The 15,671-nt window shown below is 42.0% G+C and overlaps 1 protein-coding gene across 2 annotated transcripts in view; it reads left to right on the top strand.

The window, feature by feature from the left end:
• The window catches only part of INTS9 (integrator complex subunit 9), a 72,878-nt gene that overhangs the window by 5,396 nt on the left and 51,811 nt on the right, over positions 1-15,671 (top strand). For both annotated transcript variants that reach the window (XM_005236641.4, XM_055810446.1), the window contains 4 exons: positions 3,748-3,808; positions 6,288-6,350; positions 10,237-10,376; positions 11,997-12,083. In XM_005236641.4, the coding sequence (XP_005236698.4) occupies positions 3,748-3,808; positions 6,288-6,350; positions 10,237-10,376; positions 11,997-12,083 (351 nt within the window). The remainder of the gene's footprint in view (positions 1-3,747; positions 3,809-6,287; positions 6,351-10,236; positions 10,377-11,996; positions 12,084-15,671) is intronic.

Raw genomic sequence — 15,671 nt, 5'->3', positions numbered from 1 at the left:
AGACAGATCAGTGTGATTAGTTAATTTTTGTCCCATTCCCTAATGCGATTGCTAACTGCAACATTTAGGGGCAAGAGTAGATTTTGAAGGGATCCAGAAATTTTGGGAAATCCAGGTACAGACAGAATTGCCTTGCATTTGCTTTCTCCCACTTCTCCCTACCCCCACCTGAAGAAAAAAGAAATTGAGAGAGGAGCAAGTAGCAAAATTAGGTGATTGAACAAAGGCTTAAGAGGTTCTTTAGAACTGCAGGCGTCAGAGCTCCCCAGGGATATGCCAGCTTTGTGCGCTGATAGCAGACCCTAGGAATGAACAGCCAAATTGCAGGTCACAACCTGGAATTCCCCAAGTACCTCCAGAATGCCTTCACTGAAATGACTCAAACTCAATAAGAAAGGATGTCAGATTTGACCCCTGATGGCCCAGTGGAATCGGAGCAAACAGTTGGATTTAAATCCAATCAATCTTGTCATAAGGGGATCGAACACCCCTTACAGCAAGGATTGTTCTAAGCACATGGACTTGAGCAAGTAATTGATCTCTTCAGTTCTCTACAAAACACATGTCCTGCAAGGAGCAGTGGAAATGAGTTAGAAACTTGAGGAGGAATGTGGCTGCTACTAAAAGTCTTTATCTTGCTATAGTATTCATAGTTGTACCATTACTACAATGTCTAAAATACCTCTGAAATTCAAATGTGTATTATTAACATAACGTGGCCAGGTGATAAGAGAGCTGACATTATCATAGTTTTCCAGGCGAGAGACTACAAGGACTGACTGCCTGAGGCTTGCGTGAAGTATGTAGCAGCACGAAAATGTGAACATAGGTCTGTCAGATCTTAGGTTATTACCAGCTGTATGTCCTCTTGGAACCAGATGTGCTGCTCCTTGCAGCTGGGCTGAGACAGACCCATGTGAAGTCTTAACCAGAGAGGAGCTATGCTTCTCTCTGCAGTTTTTAAACCAGAGGTCCCCAAAGTATCATCCATGAACCACTTGGGTTCTGCAAGTCTCAGTAGGTGGTCTGCAAAGGTGCCTCGATTTTTGCCTCTGTGGAGCATAAAGGTATGATATTACAGAGGATCTTTGCTATGCAGCTAAATACAGTATTGTACCTGGCATGGGACCCTCCTTGAACAAACATTTTGAGAACCTGGGCTTTAATCTATAAGAGAGGAAACTGCTGTAGTGTTTGTGTCATTAAAGGGACTCTACATTTTTTAGAGTTCTTTGCTCTTCAAAAAAAAACCAGTCAAAAGGTATTTGGATTCCACCTTGTCCTGGAAATGGCAGTCCTTGTTCTCACCAGCCCATGGAGCATTTGCAAAGTACTTGCCGTTTCCAAACACTTTTTGCCAGTTCATATACTTTAAAGGAGGTTTGTCAACTGGAATTTTCTCCCCTGTACCAAAGTCAAATGCAAAATGGTAAAGTGAACATATGGGAAGCTCTTAACCTTTCCTGTCTAGCCATGACATACTTGCTGACATTATTTATGGGACAGTTCTAGCTATTTTGGATTAATCAATCACTCTATTACAATGTGAAAACTATGTCGGCAGGAGCTGTGTTACTTCTTGGCTTCAAGGTAAAGAGTCCTTTCTGTCCCATGTTACTTATTCCACCTTCACCGCCCCCACGTGACATATCCACTACTTTTACCTCTGTTGACAACATGTATACTCTTCAGTGGATGCCAGGTTTAGTATAAGTTGATAGTGGTCTTTCATCATGAATAAAGCAAACCACGTACTAGCCTAAATTAGGGGGAGTAGGGCAAGCATGTCAAGGAAAGTTTATTCTGCTCTGCCTTGTGCTGGTGAAACCACAAACACATCTGGGTTTGGATTACCAGTTGAGAAACTGGAGAGAGTGTTCAGGGGGCTCCAAGATGGTCAGGGTCTGGAGCCCATGACTACAGCAGGAGGTTGAGGGAGCTGGGCTTGTTAAGTCTGGCAGAGAGGAGGAATTAAATGGGGAGATAACAGCCACCTACATCAGCTTGAAAGGAAGTTACAAAGGCAACAGAGCCAAACTCTTCTCGACAGTGACAGGCAGTATAAGGGGCTAGCAGCCACACATTGTGTGGGAGGCTCAGGTTGGACATTAGCCTCCCAGTGATGAAGCTTTTCTTACCAGTTTCACCCATCCCTAGAGAGGCTCTAGAATCTCATGCTCCAGGGATTTGCAAGACACAGCTGTACAAAGCCGTGGCCTACGTGGTCTAGTGCTGGCTCTGCAACACTGGACTACAGACATCCAGCTGTCCTTTCCAACCAAGGTTTCTGTCCTCTCCTTTCTTATCTGTCAAAGTTGTTGCGTATCAGAGTGATTTGTCCTTGCTTTTTCCATAGCTCTTTTAGTCTCACTGCACCACTTCTACTCAGCCCCCTCAGTCTCCAAAATACTGCTCTTAAATTGTGTTTTGAATGTGTCAGTGGGGAGTACATGTAGCCACCTCATCTCTTCTATCATCAGACTTCTTCAGACTTACTCTTTTATCTTTGAAAGGGGGTTGCATTTCTCTGGCATAGCATCTCGATGACATCCTTCTGCTCTCACCTCTTACCTTCTGTCTTCACTCCTTGAGTCTTTGATTTCCCCTTTTTCTTTCCTTGTGACTTTCTGGAGTGCCAGTTAGGATTTGTTCTTTTATATTGACATTGGTCTGAACACAGCATTCTTCTGAGCCCTTGAATCACTTCCTATTTTCACAATCTTCAATTTGAAAGCCCTTACAGCATATGAGCATGCCTGTCTGTAGAGCTTAGTGTACAACATTTGCAGATTTCATTGCAACCAAGTTCTCAAGTTCTGTCTCAAAATCTGAGGTTGTTGCAGGGCTTGGTTCCAGGTGGGTTCAATTCTCTTGTTTCCTCAACTTTTTTTTTTTTTTTTTAAGTTCTGTAGATAGCTTGAATCTGTGCAGACAGTTTTAGAGCTAAGCTGTAGGCTCACACAGAAATAAAATGTCACTGTGAAGTATGAATAAGTCTCTCAGTTGTGGTAGCGAGAAATGCTGCAGCAATTACTACTGTAAACTCAGGGTTACAATATCCACCTTGAAGTTTCTTTATTAGCATTTGAAACAGTTAAAAAGAGGCCCTGCCATTGCTGACTGGTACCAGACCTGCCAGCTTAAAACATGCAGTTCACAGCCAAACCTCCTTGCACCTTTGTCCTGCCAATACAGGTAAATGCATTGTACAGCTGTTGGTGTGGGTCTTCAGGGTGAGACCTAAGCATGAAACCATGGTTTATGTGGATATAAAATCGCAACCTGTATCTATAAATGACTTAGTCCAGAGCATCGGTCTTTCCCTGCCATTGCTAATGGGAATATTTGTCTTTCTTCTTCTGTCCCAGAGCAGTTTTATGGTGCTTTTCTATTGTTTTAAGCATAGTTTGTTGCTGCCCTAACTTCTTCTGTTTATAGAGCCAGTTTTACCACAGGGTGATGCAAGCAGCACTGAGCCTTTTTTAAATTCTCACCATAAATGACTAAAATCAAACTCCCTGCATGCATCGTCCTCTTCTTCCTTTTACTTACAAGTGTCATAATCATGATTTGTAAAAGTCATTTCAGTGAACACTTAAACACAGTGAAACTGTTTTATTGAGATTGTTAGTTTCCTGAGACAGAAATGGCATTCTCTTCCTTTGTGATACCAAATAGGAGGTCTATGCTTAGCAACTGATAATGATATAATTAATATTGCAATATTTTTTTTCTCTCTTTCTGCAGCCCCAGGCTGTCCAAACTTCCTGGTTGGGTTTTGAAAGATGGAAGCACATTTCTGGACAAGGTACTGTACTGATGGCTGGAATGTTCTTGCCATGCAGAAGGCTACCTGACAGGTTAGGAGCTTGCACTGCAGGAACAATACTTCCATGCTGACTCATCGCAAAGGTTTCTGTGTGTACCTTTACCAGCCATGGTGTCCTTGTAGAGCAGAACATTTTGAAACGAAATGCTAATAGCAACTCTAAGGCTTTCAATCTTCAGAGGTAGCCTAGCTTTTTAAAAAATCCTCTTAAAATGCAGAAATTATCAGTATGAATATTTTCTTATTTCATGGAGCTCCATAAATAATAGTGCTTTGCCTTCTTAGAGTGCCTTTTATTCAGCAGTCTCACTTTTTTGACACTAAAGCTTCATAGCATGCTTATAAATGAAGTTGGTATCATACCCTTTTTTAGGCAGGAGAACTATGAGAAAGTGAATGGTTTGCCCGTGGGAGGTCTCTTAAAGAGGAAAAGCTTGTCTTTGCCCTCTGAAATCAACATGTGTTCTGCTACTGGACATAGGAGGCTGGAGATAATATCCTCCCTGCTAATTCTAAGACACAGGACTTACTCAGCTACATGAGAGACACAGAATTTTTCTTTTTTTCCCGTCTTTTCATTACATTAGTTTTGTAGGCAAAATTTATCTGGGGCTTCAACCAAAACTAGGCACTGCAGCATCCAGCTTGATCTGCCATAGGGGAACAATGAACACAAAAATATGTCAGATGTTAGTAAAATAGGCAGGTATGTTTCAAATGTGTGCAGCGATAGGTATCAGTAGAGAAAATACTGTTTTAACAGACTGTTCTCTGACTATGTGAACATTAAAGGAAAACAGTAATAATAGTTGCTTTTGTAGGGGGCTTTGAGGTGGACAAAATGGATTGATCTGATTTTTACAGACAAGGGAGCTGAAGATCATAGATTGAAGACCTGATTTTTCTTCTCATTGGAGACAAAAAAACCCTGTACAGGCAGCATTTCTGTTCATAAAATAGTAACAGCTCTATTCAAAGCACATGTTAACTGGCAGTCACAGAGGTACAGAGGCTCAGTGACAGGAACGGAATTGCTCAGTTTGAATCCCCTGGAACTTGTTTCTCCTGAATCCCGGCCTTGGTCTCAGAGCTTTGGGCTCTGTTCTGTCCAAAGAATAGATAGGCTGTCAGTATATTTTTATATGTGGTGTATTTACATTTCTGTGGTGCTGCTGCAGTGTGTGCTCAGTAGAAATTTTCAATCTCACACAGCATCAATGGCAATCGTGTTAAAAATTCAGAGGCAGCATCTCTTACCTTCACCTTGACCATTGTAACTGCTTGGAATGGTAAATTCTTTGACCCATGCTGGAAAAAGGCAAGGGAAGGAGTCAAAGGGGGATGTTTTATCATGTCAGGTGGACATTCCTGTTATAGCACTCTCTGGATGACAGTTATAAAACTTAAGTCCTGGAGAGGCATTGAAATTTTCTGCGATCTAGTTTTAATCATTTTGAACTCTCTTGAGATGAGGTTAGGAGACTTCTGCCACTAGATGTAATTGCTCATTCGTTATTAGTTGGCAGGTGCACTGTAATTATTAAGAATTGGATTCAATCTTTAATTCTGTCAGTCTGAGGCTGGCTGAGACCACTCGCTTTGGGACAAGCAAGAGAAGCGTTCACGAGAGAAGGCAGAGTGTGTGATAGGTAGCCTGTGAGGTGTTGGGAGTAGTTGGGAATATTTTTGTTCCATACATAATCCCAAAGAAAGTGACTTCTCATGTCACAAAGATTTCTGATGTCAACCTTGAAAAAGGAGGAAGAAAATAGAGGACTGGAGATCCAGTAGAGAGAAATCTAACAAAAAGTGCCACATAAAGTTTGGATCCCCAAAAGAGGTTTCAGGGGCTAAAATGAGACGGGCTAAACATTGTATTCTGCTCCTAATAAGACAGAAAAGGTTTGACGTTACTGAGAACCAAAACTGAATTCCAAACTTGTAAGATAGCCAGGGCCCTGTAAAGTTGCTGTGCACACCTTCCAGGACAGGAGAGCAGCAGTTTCAAGAAGACTGGTCTTCATGACCCACTTCTCAGTTAATACTTTACTTCTAATTCTGATAGACATAGTCAGCTTGCATTGATACAGATTTCCCAGCCAATGCATCTGCAGTTGGAAGAGCAGAGAAAATGCATCTTCATAGGACAGCACCTCCTTCATGGCCCCAGCAAAACCAGGCAGTGTTTACTCTTTCCATACCTACCAGAGTGCTGTCTCCATTCCTCCAAACAAGGATCTGATCCCTTGAAGTACCAGGCAGCATCATCTTGCATGAAAGCAATTTCAGCAGATCTGCTTACAGCAGTTTGTATCTAGAAGGGGGATAAACATAATGTAGTCATGGTCTGGAAATTACCTGTGATAAAGGAAGGGGTTTGCAGGTGCATGATCTGCTGCATTGGAGTAATATTGCAGTGTATTTTTGTGTCTTCTCTGTTGATGTGCTTTTCTTACAGGAACTAAAGGAGTGCTCTGGTCATGTGTTTGTAGACTCTGTGCCTGAGTTCTGTTTACCAGAGGTGAGTCTGTTGAAAGCCTTACTGAAAAATCTGACTCCATTCAGTCATGTGGGAGAAACTCGCTAAATTACTGTCAGTTTCATACTAATTTATTAGTACTTGGTAAATAATACTAAAACCTCTGTGATGCCAAGGTGCCTCTAGTATCTATGACACTGGAAAAAGGATGGAAGCAGCCCTTTTCAACAATGGTTTTGGGAGAGTTAGAAGATCTCCCTTGAGCAGATCATTATCTCACAGAAGAGTAAGACTTAACTGTCCCTTTTTATGGGCCTTCCAAAGACAATATGACTGAGCTGGACTCAGTTATGACAGGATACATGTGCTGATCTAGATAAGAGCAGTGAATGAAGGCAAGGAAAGCTGCTTGTCTCTAACCACAGATGCATGACCTGCTTAGTGGAGCTCCCCTGGGGAGCCGACCGTGTGGTTAAGCCACTGTTTGATTCTGCTGGGTTGCAGTTAGATGTGCTGTTCTGCCGGCAGCAAGTTTAGGTTAAAAAGTTTTGCTGCCTTCTTAGCTATTCATCACTGCCTCTTTGAAGGAAGAATTGTACCTTTATGTCCACTGACATAACTGCAAGTGGCTGCTTCTCAAGCTGTTTTTTTCAAGAGTACCTGGGTGTTAAAGAAGAAGAAAGCAAGACTATTGAAAATGTTTGAATTAACTGGGTTTACCTGACTGATCAGATTAACGGTGTATGTAGGAGATCTGAAGTACGAAGCTGAGGAGAGAGTGGTGGGGGTGAATGATGGGGAGTAGTCTGGGAATAGTGTCCTCTTTCCTCAGCTGTGTTCAGACTGTGATAACATCAGTTCTTTCATTTCATGTTGGGATGCTTTCTCTGTCTTTCAAAGACAGAGACAATTGCTTTTGGGCAGTGATTTTTTTTTTTTTTTCCTTTCTGTCTGAACTTGTTGACAGAAGTACAAAATACTCCTGGAAGGTTGTTGTCAGCTTGCTGGGATTCTGGCAATAGCACTTGTCTGTTGATTCCATGAAACTCACCTCTTGCAGCTTTTTACTCTTGTCATCTTGAGTCTTCAAAGCAAGTTGGCAGCGCTGGTACTGGTTTTGGCAAGTGATATCAACAGATATATGTGCAATTGCTAGTATTCTCCAACTGGAATGGATATAATCCACTCGGACTGCTTCCCCTGCCCCTCAAGAACCTCAGCCTAATAATTCTGCGTTCTTGTTTGCCTTCTGGTTACTGCCCTGTGGAAGGGAGGGATGTGGGAAGCATCTGTATGCCTAGAAAGTACCATTATGGCCCAGATCTTTGCAAAGATGGAGTTCACATTCTGGATTCCCTTTGGAATTGAGGGCATGCACAAGAATGATAATCTGCTGTGGTTTAGGGTGCTTCAGGGCTGGAAAATACCCAGGGTTACTTTGTTGGGCTGGAAAATACCCACATGTGTAGCTCTAAATATGACTGATGGGGAGTTGCTGCTTCATTATACCAGTGTTGTCACTGAATGTAACTCTATTTTCCAGCAGTCCATGTTACAACTAGAAGACAGCAACCAGCTGCACATGTCATCATTGTAGGGACTTTGCAAATGGCCTCTCAAACGCTTCTGTTCCCAAAGTTCCCAACAGGTGCCAAGTCTTCTCTGCAAGCACTAGGAACACATCTGCTAGTCATACGCAGCTCGCATCTCTAGCTTCACGGCCTCCCCTGTCTGGAGGAGGATTCAGATGTCATGGTCAGCTGAATGCAGCAGCAGAGCAGAGACATTGCTGGTGTTTGGCAGCACGGTATAAGGAGCTTATAAGGAGTGAAAGAGGCTTTGTCTTTTTCTTTGTCTCCTTTCACGGCTCTTTTAAAGAAAATAGTTTGCAAAAGCAGTTAGTTTGAGAATCATAGTATCACTTCCAGGAACACCATTGCCAAAGAAAGCCAAGTTTTGAATGTAATCCAGAAGCCACAAGGTGGTAAGAGGCTGTCTCGGCAGCAGAGTACACTTCCACATGTCAGAGTGCAGGGTGCAGCCCTCTCTTTGCTTGGCAACCTTCTGGTCTCTCTCACTTCACATTCAAGAAACATTTTTAAATCTCTTCAGTTTATAGGCACTTTCAGTGAGATTGCCGCAAGTCCCAGGGAAGATTTTACTTTGTGTTGGTTTTGACACCCTTTTCATCCTATTAGTAACTGCTGCTAGGATGCTGAGACGTGGGGGTGCTTAAACTTGGAAAGTGGTAGTCTGCATCCTCCTGATGGCTCCCTTGGCTGGGATTCAGCTCAGGGCTGAGACTCCCTCCATTTGATTCTTTATCACAGACTCGCAGAACGGTTTGGGTTGGAAGGGACCTTAAAGACCATCCAGTTCCAACCCCCCGCCACGGGCAGGGACCCTTCCCCCCAGCGCAGGCTGCCCCCAGCCCCGTCCAGCCTGGCCTTGAGCACTGCCAGGGATGGGGCACCCACAGCTGCTCTGGGCAGCCTGGCCCAGCGCCTCGCTGCCCTCACAGGGAAGAATTTCTTCCTCATCTCTCATCTCCATCTCCCCTCTCTCATGTAAAGCCATTCCCCCGTGTCCCATCGCCACCTGCCCATGCCCAAAGCCCCTCCCCAGCTTTCTTGTTGGCCCCTTTCGGCACTGGCAGGTGCTCTAAGGTCTCCATGGAGCCTTCTCCAGGCCGAACAACCCCAACTCTCTCAGCCTGTCCTCACAGGAGAGGCGCTCCAGCCTCTGATCATCTTTGACGCTTCTTCTGGACTGGCTCCAACAGGTTCATGTCCTTCTTATGGTCTGGACCCCGCTGAAAACCAGGACATGAAGGGCCAGCTTGACAGAAGCAGGTGTCAGCAGGTGCTTTGATACCACGTAGTGAGTGTATGTCTGCCTGGCAAGCTTAGTAAGATAAAAGGGTGCCCTGTCATGAATCTGAGGATGATGTTTCACCTGCTGTACTCAGCTTGGAGATCATGCCTCAACATTAGCTGTGATCATGGATTGAAACCATGAACGCTTAGCTATGAGTTAAGCAGCTTGTCACCAGAGCACTGTGTCAGCCCTCTGGAAAGCCAAGTGACCTACTTTCTTGCCTTTTTTATTCAAATTGCTGGACCAAGCCTTGTAATCAGATAATATGTGCTTGATGAGTGTTGAATTCCATTAGCTGCTCTATAATAACTGAGTAGAGGTCATATATCTTGTAAATTTCTGACTTGACACCATTTGTGTTATAGCATTACCAGTAAATATTTCTAATTAAAATTCCTTTAACATTGTGTGAAATCTTCTTTCACTGTCTGAACTGCTGTCTTAACTGTCACATCAAAACAAATTGGACCCACCCGTTTGTTTTGTTGTATCCTGTGAATGAGCTTAATCTCTTGCTGTAGAAAATGTGAATGGTAAAGATGTCCAGCAGTTAGTTTGGGAAAATATGAGAATTATTTTAAGCATATGAATAAATACAATCTACATTCACCTCTCTCACTCTCCTGGGGTACAGTACTATGTGCCATGTAAAAATATGAGACACCCTGCTAAATCGCTACTGCAGAAGTTTTGGTGTCTGCACAGTGTTCCTCCTTAAGGAAGTGCACAGATCAGTTATTTGACAAAAGTGTAATCATCATGCCTCTCAACAGCAGCCATTTCATTACATGAAAGACAAACACAGGACATGGTTTCCTTTTGAGATTTGAGAAGGGAGTATTTTTAGGGGGCTTTTAAAATAAATCATGTTAATTTAAAGGAAACATTAATCTTTGCCATGTATGAGATGTTCCCCCCCCCCCTTTTTTTTTTGTAAACTGATTACATTCCTGCAATATAAAGTTTTTTTTTTAAAAAGAAAAATTTGTTCTTCTGCCATTGCTTCAACTGCATGAAAGGGTTATGTGTTGCTTATCTCCTCTGTTTTCAGACTGAGCTGCTTGACCTCTCCACCGTAGATGTAATCTTGATCTCAAACTATCACTGCATGATGGCATTGCCCTATATCACGGAGTACACAAGATTCACTGGAACAGTATATGCCACTGAACCCACTGTTCAAATTGGCAGGTAAAAAGCCCCTCAATATTCTATACTCCTCTTTCATCACTGCTATGGAAAAGGTGTAAAGGACAATATGGGTAGAGGAGTGTCTAATGTTCCGAAGAGGCTCTTAGGCAGTAGCTGAACTACAGCCAAGTCCTTAGTGCTGCAAATCTTTTAACTCAATGCTTCCCAACCTCTGGAACCATCTGTCTTTGAGATTTACAGCAGGTGCTTCATGTTGATTCCAGGCAGTAGATATGGTATAGTAGATCTTGAGTGGACTGAGACACCTTGAGCAGCAATTACCATATAGCCAACTTCAAACCTTCAAAAACCATGAATCAAAGATCTCTCCTGCTTCTTTCTGCTCCCCTTAAACAAAAAAGGAATCACCAATCTTTTCAACCATAAACAGGTTTAAGATTATTGCCTTGTTTCTCAGCATTTGAAATTCATATAATCACATTTTCGTGCATGCCATGGGAGGGAATTTAAACTGTCTTTATCTTAAATGACAGTTGAGATACATAAGCTCTGAACCCCAAAGAGAAGCACTAAGAAAAACAACAGAAATATGAAACTGAAGTAGAAAATGTAAGACCTGACAACGCAGTCACCTTAATAATTTGTCATCAAATTCATCAAATTTGGCAGTCTTATTTTACAAAGTTGTCTGTTTATTGGATAGGTCAGTACCAGAGACTGCAGGTTTGGTCCCTTGATGAAGTCTAACTGGACTTGTGCTGTGTGCATCTCATGCAGAACAGCTGCCATGTTTAATAATTAGAAACCAGATTTTTTGGTATCTGGACTACTCTGTAAGCACTTCAGGGGAGGAATCTTTGTCTATTAAAGGTCCTGTGCAAACTTCCCATGCCAGAGTTATTCTCCCATTGTGTGAAAACAAACAGAAACTGAAGGCCCTTGTAGGTGAAAGGAATTGTATAAATATGAACTAGTAGTAGACCTCTGGGGTATTGCTGGCCCATAGTTGAAGATAACAAGCAGAGTCTTGTTGGTGAGTATACTGGTGCAGTTCTCCCCACCCCAAGTAGTTTCAGATGCCATTCTTCTGCAGTTACGTTTGTGACTTTTACCTTCAAGGGGAAGCACACATACAGTTACAATTGCTGTTTAGTTTTGGGCAGTGAAATCTGCAGTGCCAGTTTTTAATGCCTGACATATTTTTCTGTCTCAAATGCTGTATTGTGCATTTGTAGATGAGGAGAGTTCACTCCTACAAGGTGCTTGGCTTCTCTAAGTGATAAACAGGCATCAGCTAATGAGTTTTCTCTGTGTATTTTGTCTCATTCTATATGACAAGCAGTCAGTAACAAAGAAATCATCTTGCATGGCAGGAGTTCCTCTTGTCTTACCATTTTCCAAATGACCCATAAGCTAGTGGGGCAGATCCTCTGCTGTCACAGCCACGCAGACAGAATTGCACTAGCTTGAGCTTGAAACACTTTGTGGAGAAACGGGTAGTACTGGTGAGCAGTAATTGCTGCAATGCCTCTGTGGGAAGAACCCCTCTTTAAAAATGCCCAATAGTGTTACAGTTTTGTGATATTTTGGGAACATTTGGGACAAAGTTATCTCCTGTGTGAAAGGCTGTGATACAAATGTAATATGATGTCTTTTCAGACTTCTCATGGAAGAACTGGTGAATTGCATTGAGCGTGTGCCAAAGGATCAGTCTGCCTTCATGTGGAAGAACAAGGAGGTACAGAGGTGAGGAACAAGCCACTGGGAAAGGCTTGTCCTAAAACACTAACGAAAGTTTAGAAGTCACTGTAATGATGGGTCAGCTGCCACCATTTGGGATTTGCTACAAACATCAAGCAGAAAAAAAGCCCTAAGAGGTTTAAAGCTATGACTCCTTGTGTCACTTCTTTCTTAAATTATTTGCACATTGTTGGTCTTCCAAACAACCACACAAGTTTGATTCTTGGAGGGAGATGTTCTGATCTTCTCTCACATAGTTTAGCTCCATGATGGTAGATAAAACCAACAGATTTTTGTATTAATGTCATAAAGTTGTTGAAATTAGCAAGCTATATTGGAATATTTAAAATTTAAAATTATTTTTACATTCCTGTTGGCTGAAATGCTAAGAAAGTCAGGATGTAACTATTGGAGGTCACTGTGGCCCTCCACAAAGCAATGCTACCTTTCTTCCCAGGGCTGCAGCCTCATTTATACTTGGAACAGCAGAGGTGGGGGTTTTGGCTTTTCAGATCTTGGAAGCAAATTGAAATCTGAGTGGAAAAGATTAGTTGGAAACTCCATGTCTGTTATTCCATCTATATGGAAAAACAGGGTGCTCAATTTTGAGGTCGTTTACATCTAAGATTTTGAAAGCCTGTGTAATCTAAAAATTATCCATACAGTTTACTAATTGCAGATAATGCTCTCCTTGGAAATAAAAACAACTTTAGGTGCACAACATGTTCTATGGAGGAGACATTTTTGGTTTTAGCACATTTTAAAGATGGGACCAGTTGATTAGAAAGTTATTTTTAAAAGCTGCTTTGTACATTTTTAATTGATCTCCCATTTTCTACTCCTAATTCTTAGTGTGGCTTGATCTAAAAATTTACTAAAATTGAATTATTTCATGCATCATAAAAGTAGTCTTGATATTTTTCAATATCACAAAGAAACTAAAAATCCAAATTAACATACGTTTAACTATATATTGTACTCCCCTGCTGAGCTTAGGAGCAGTCTTAGCATTATAACTCTCTTTTGAAGAAGGCAAGTAAAACACAGATGGAAAACAAAACTGAAGACAATAAAGTGATCAGGATTTTTTGCTGGTTGATGTATACTGTGACCAGAATTGTGTTGGTTTTGTTTCAATTTTGGAGTCTGCTGACCTGAGCAGAACCATTCCGGAAGCTCGCAGTGATGTGAAGAGGGAGGACTGGAGCCATTATTCTCGTCACACTACTGCATGTGTTTTGTATGCATCATTTAAAGGAGGACCATACATCTTGGAGCTCATTTAATGTCACTTTCCTGGTGGTCGTATTTTAGAAAAAGTGCTGTCTAGCACTTTGCATGCTGTTGCCTATTCCAGAGGCGAACACAGAGAGGTATCTTTGTTCTGATTCAACTGCTGTAGGAGGCTGGAGTCTTTTTGTTGTGGTGGTATTTAGAATACATTTTCCTGTCTCGTATTGCTTGGGAAGTACCCCAGCATTGATAGTTCTCCTTAGTACTATCAAGTAATTGTTACAATGGTGTACCAGTGGAGGTAGGAGGAAGGTGTAAGAGCCTACCCCCTGGGAATAGACGGTGTCCTGTCCCACTTACAGGACCTCTGTAGAGCCCAGAGCACTGCCACAATATGGTGTGTTGTTGGGAATCTCTTATCAGAGGGCAGGGCCCCCAGCTTTCATAAAATGCACACCGTGCCCAAGTACGAGGTAGAGGCAGGAATGCTATGCTAACAAGGATAAACAGAGTAGCCCTGCAGCTGTTTGGTAGCATAAATCTATGTATCATAAGCTCTGCCTTGAGGCCAGTATAAACTAATATTGTCTGTGAGCTGGAGCAGGGGGACAAATCTGAATTCCCTTTCCAACTGTGCCCCACCTATGCTCCAAGTTTCCCGCTTCAGCTCCCTTTGCTTCTGTAGAATGGAGCTCCTATCCACCATGGAGGGTATACAGGGACTTAATTAATGTTTGCAAAGTGTTTTGAGATTCCTAGTGACAAGTGTCACGCAAGCGTGAATAGAACTGATTATTATAGCATGTGAGCAAACATCTACTGATCCACAAATTAACACCTGGCTAATAGCACATGCAGGGTTGGACTGACATCCGTTATTTAAGAAAATGTGATCCCTGATGAATATTTTTTTTTAATACTTGGCTGTTGCTAGAACAGAATACTTATTACTTCTGAGTCTAACTTTAATTTTTCAGGCTGATCAATCACCATTACTGCTTTACAGTTCAGCTAGTTCTACTCTAAATAGTATAAAACACAAAGTATTATAATCTTCATTAGATAAAGCATTGAAGCATTTTAAATGCAAATACCGTATAAAATATAATAAGTTCATTAGAGTGGCTTACGTTTTTCCATTATCAGATCCAGTCTGAACTAATTGCTTAGCAGGTTTTATTACCATTGGTTTTTATTTTAAATGAGCAGTCTCATCTATAGATGCTCAGCCAGGATATCTTTCACACTGATTAGGATTCAGGGGGCTAAAGAGGAAGTTTGCTTTATGAAAGACACTTTGTCAACTACCTGTTTGACGGTTTCTTATGTCTTTCTATAAAGTGTCTGAAACAGGCTGTTTCCTGAGAGAAGATGTAGTGGACAAGAGAGGCCAGCGTTCTGATCAGCTTTGGTACTGCCATCTTCCTCTCCCTTCAAACAAGAACATGTTATGTCATATACCAGATGTTATCCTTGGCGTTGAACGGGAGGGACTGTCTCTAGGCAGATGTCAGGTTCAGAATACAAGCCTCTGAGTTTCTTAAGCATAAATCTTGTATACTAACCATGAAGCATGCTACTTTGTGATACCTGCCCGTATGTGGCAGTAGGTTGACTGTCATGGCACCTGCCCACATACATCTGGTTGTTAGGAGGTGATCCATAATAGGGTGTTGCCGTAGTGTTAGTAGATTCACTCCAGACTTTCAGATATCCGCTAGTAACTTCCTGTACAAATTTTAAAAGCGTGGGTGACAGGTGAATGCCAGCAGGGGCACATCTGAGGAACCATCAGTCCTCATTCTCTCTGAAGGCCACTCAGCAAGGAATGAAGCTGCTGGAGGGGACTGGTGCCACTGGCTTCTGTTAGGGAGCAGAGTATATTTACAGTGTAGCCACAGTCAAGGCTAATAGAAACTTCTATCAATCACCAAGGACAATTCCCCACTTTTCTCCATTACATGGAGATACATTCTCCTCTTCCCAGAAGAGAAGCTCCTGAAAGCATCCAACTCTAAATGTTTCTTATGGTAGGTTAAAGGCTTTTACAGGCAATTTGCTTCAGTGCAGTGGTGGACAACTATCCACATTGTTTGGCCTTTTGTTGCTTATGACTTCCCCAAAAGACCTTGAATGCTTTGTTTGTTTCCTTAAGCACAGTGTGCTTTCAGCCAGCATGTGCTGGAATTGCAGTTATCGCACTAGACCTGTACAGCAGTCTTGGCAATATCTGGCCTTAATCCTTTCTTCAGTATCTTAAATTATGGAAGAGTTCACTGACCTAGTAGATATAACAATAAATTAAATGCCTTTAAACAAATTGATCAAAGAAACTTGACCAATTTCCATAAATCTTTGGAA

This window comes from Falco peregrinus, chromosome 7, assembly GCF_023634155.1.
Source record: "Falco peregrinus isolate bFalPer1 chromosome 7, bFalPer1.pri, whole genome shotgun sequence".
Lineage (NCBI taxonomy): Eukaryota > Metazoa > Chordata > Aves > Falconiformes > Falconidae > Falco > Falco peregrinus.
The sequence above is the reverse complement of the archived record's forward strand: the minus strand, read 5'-3'. Positions and strand labels throughout refer to the sequence as shown.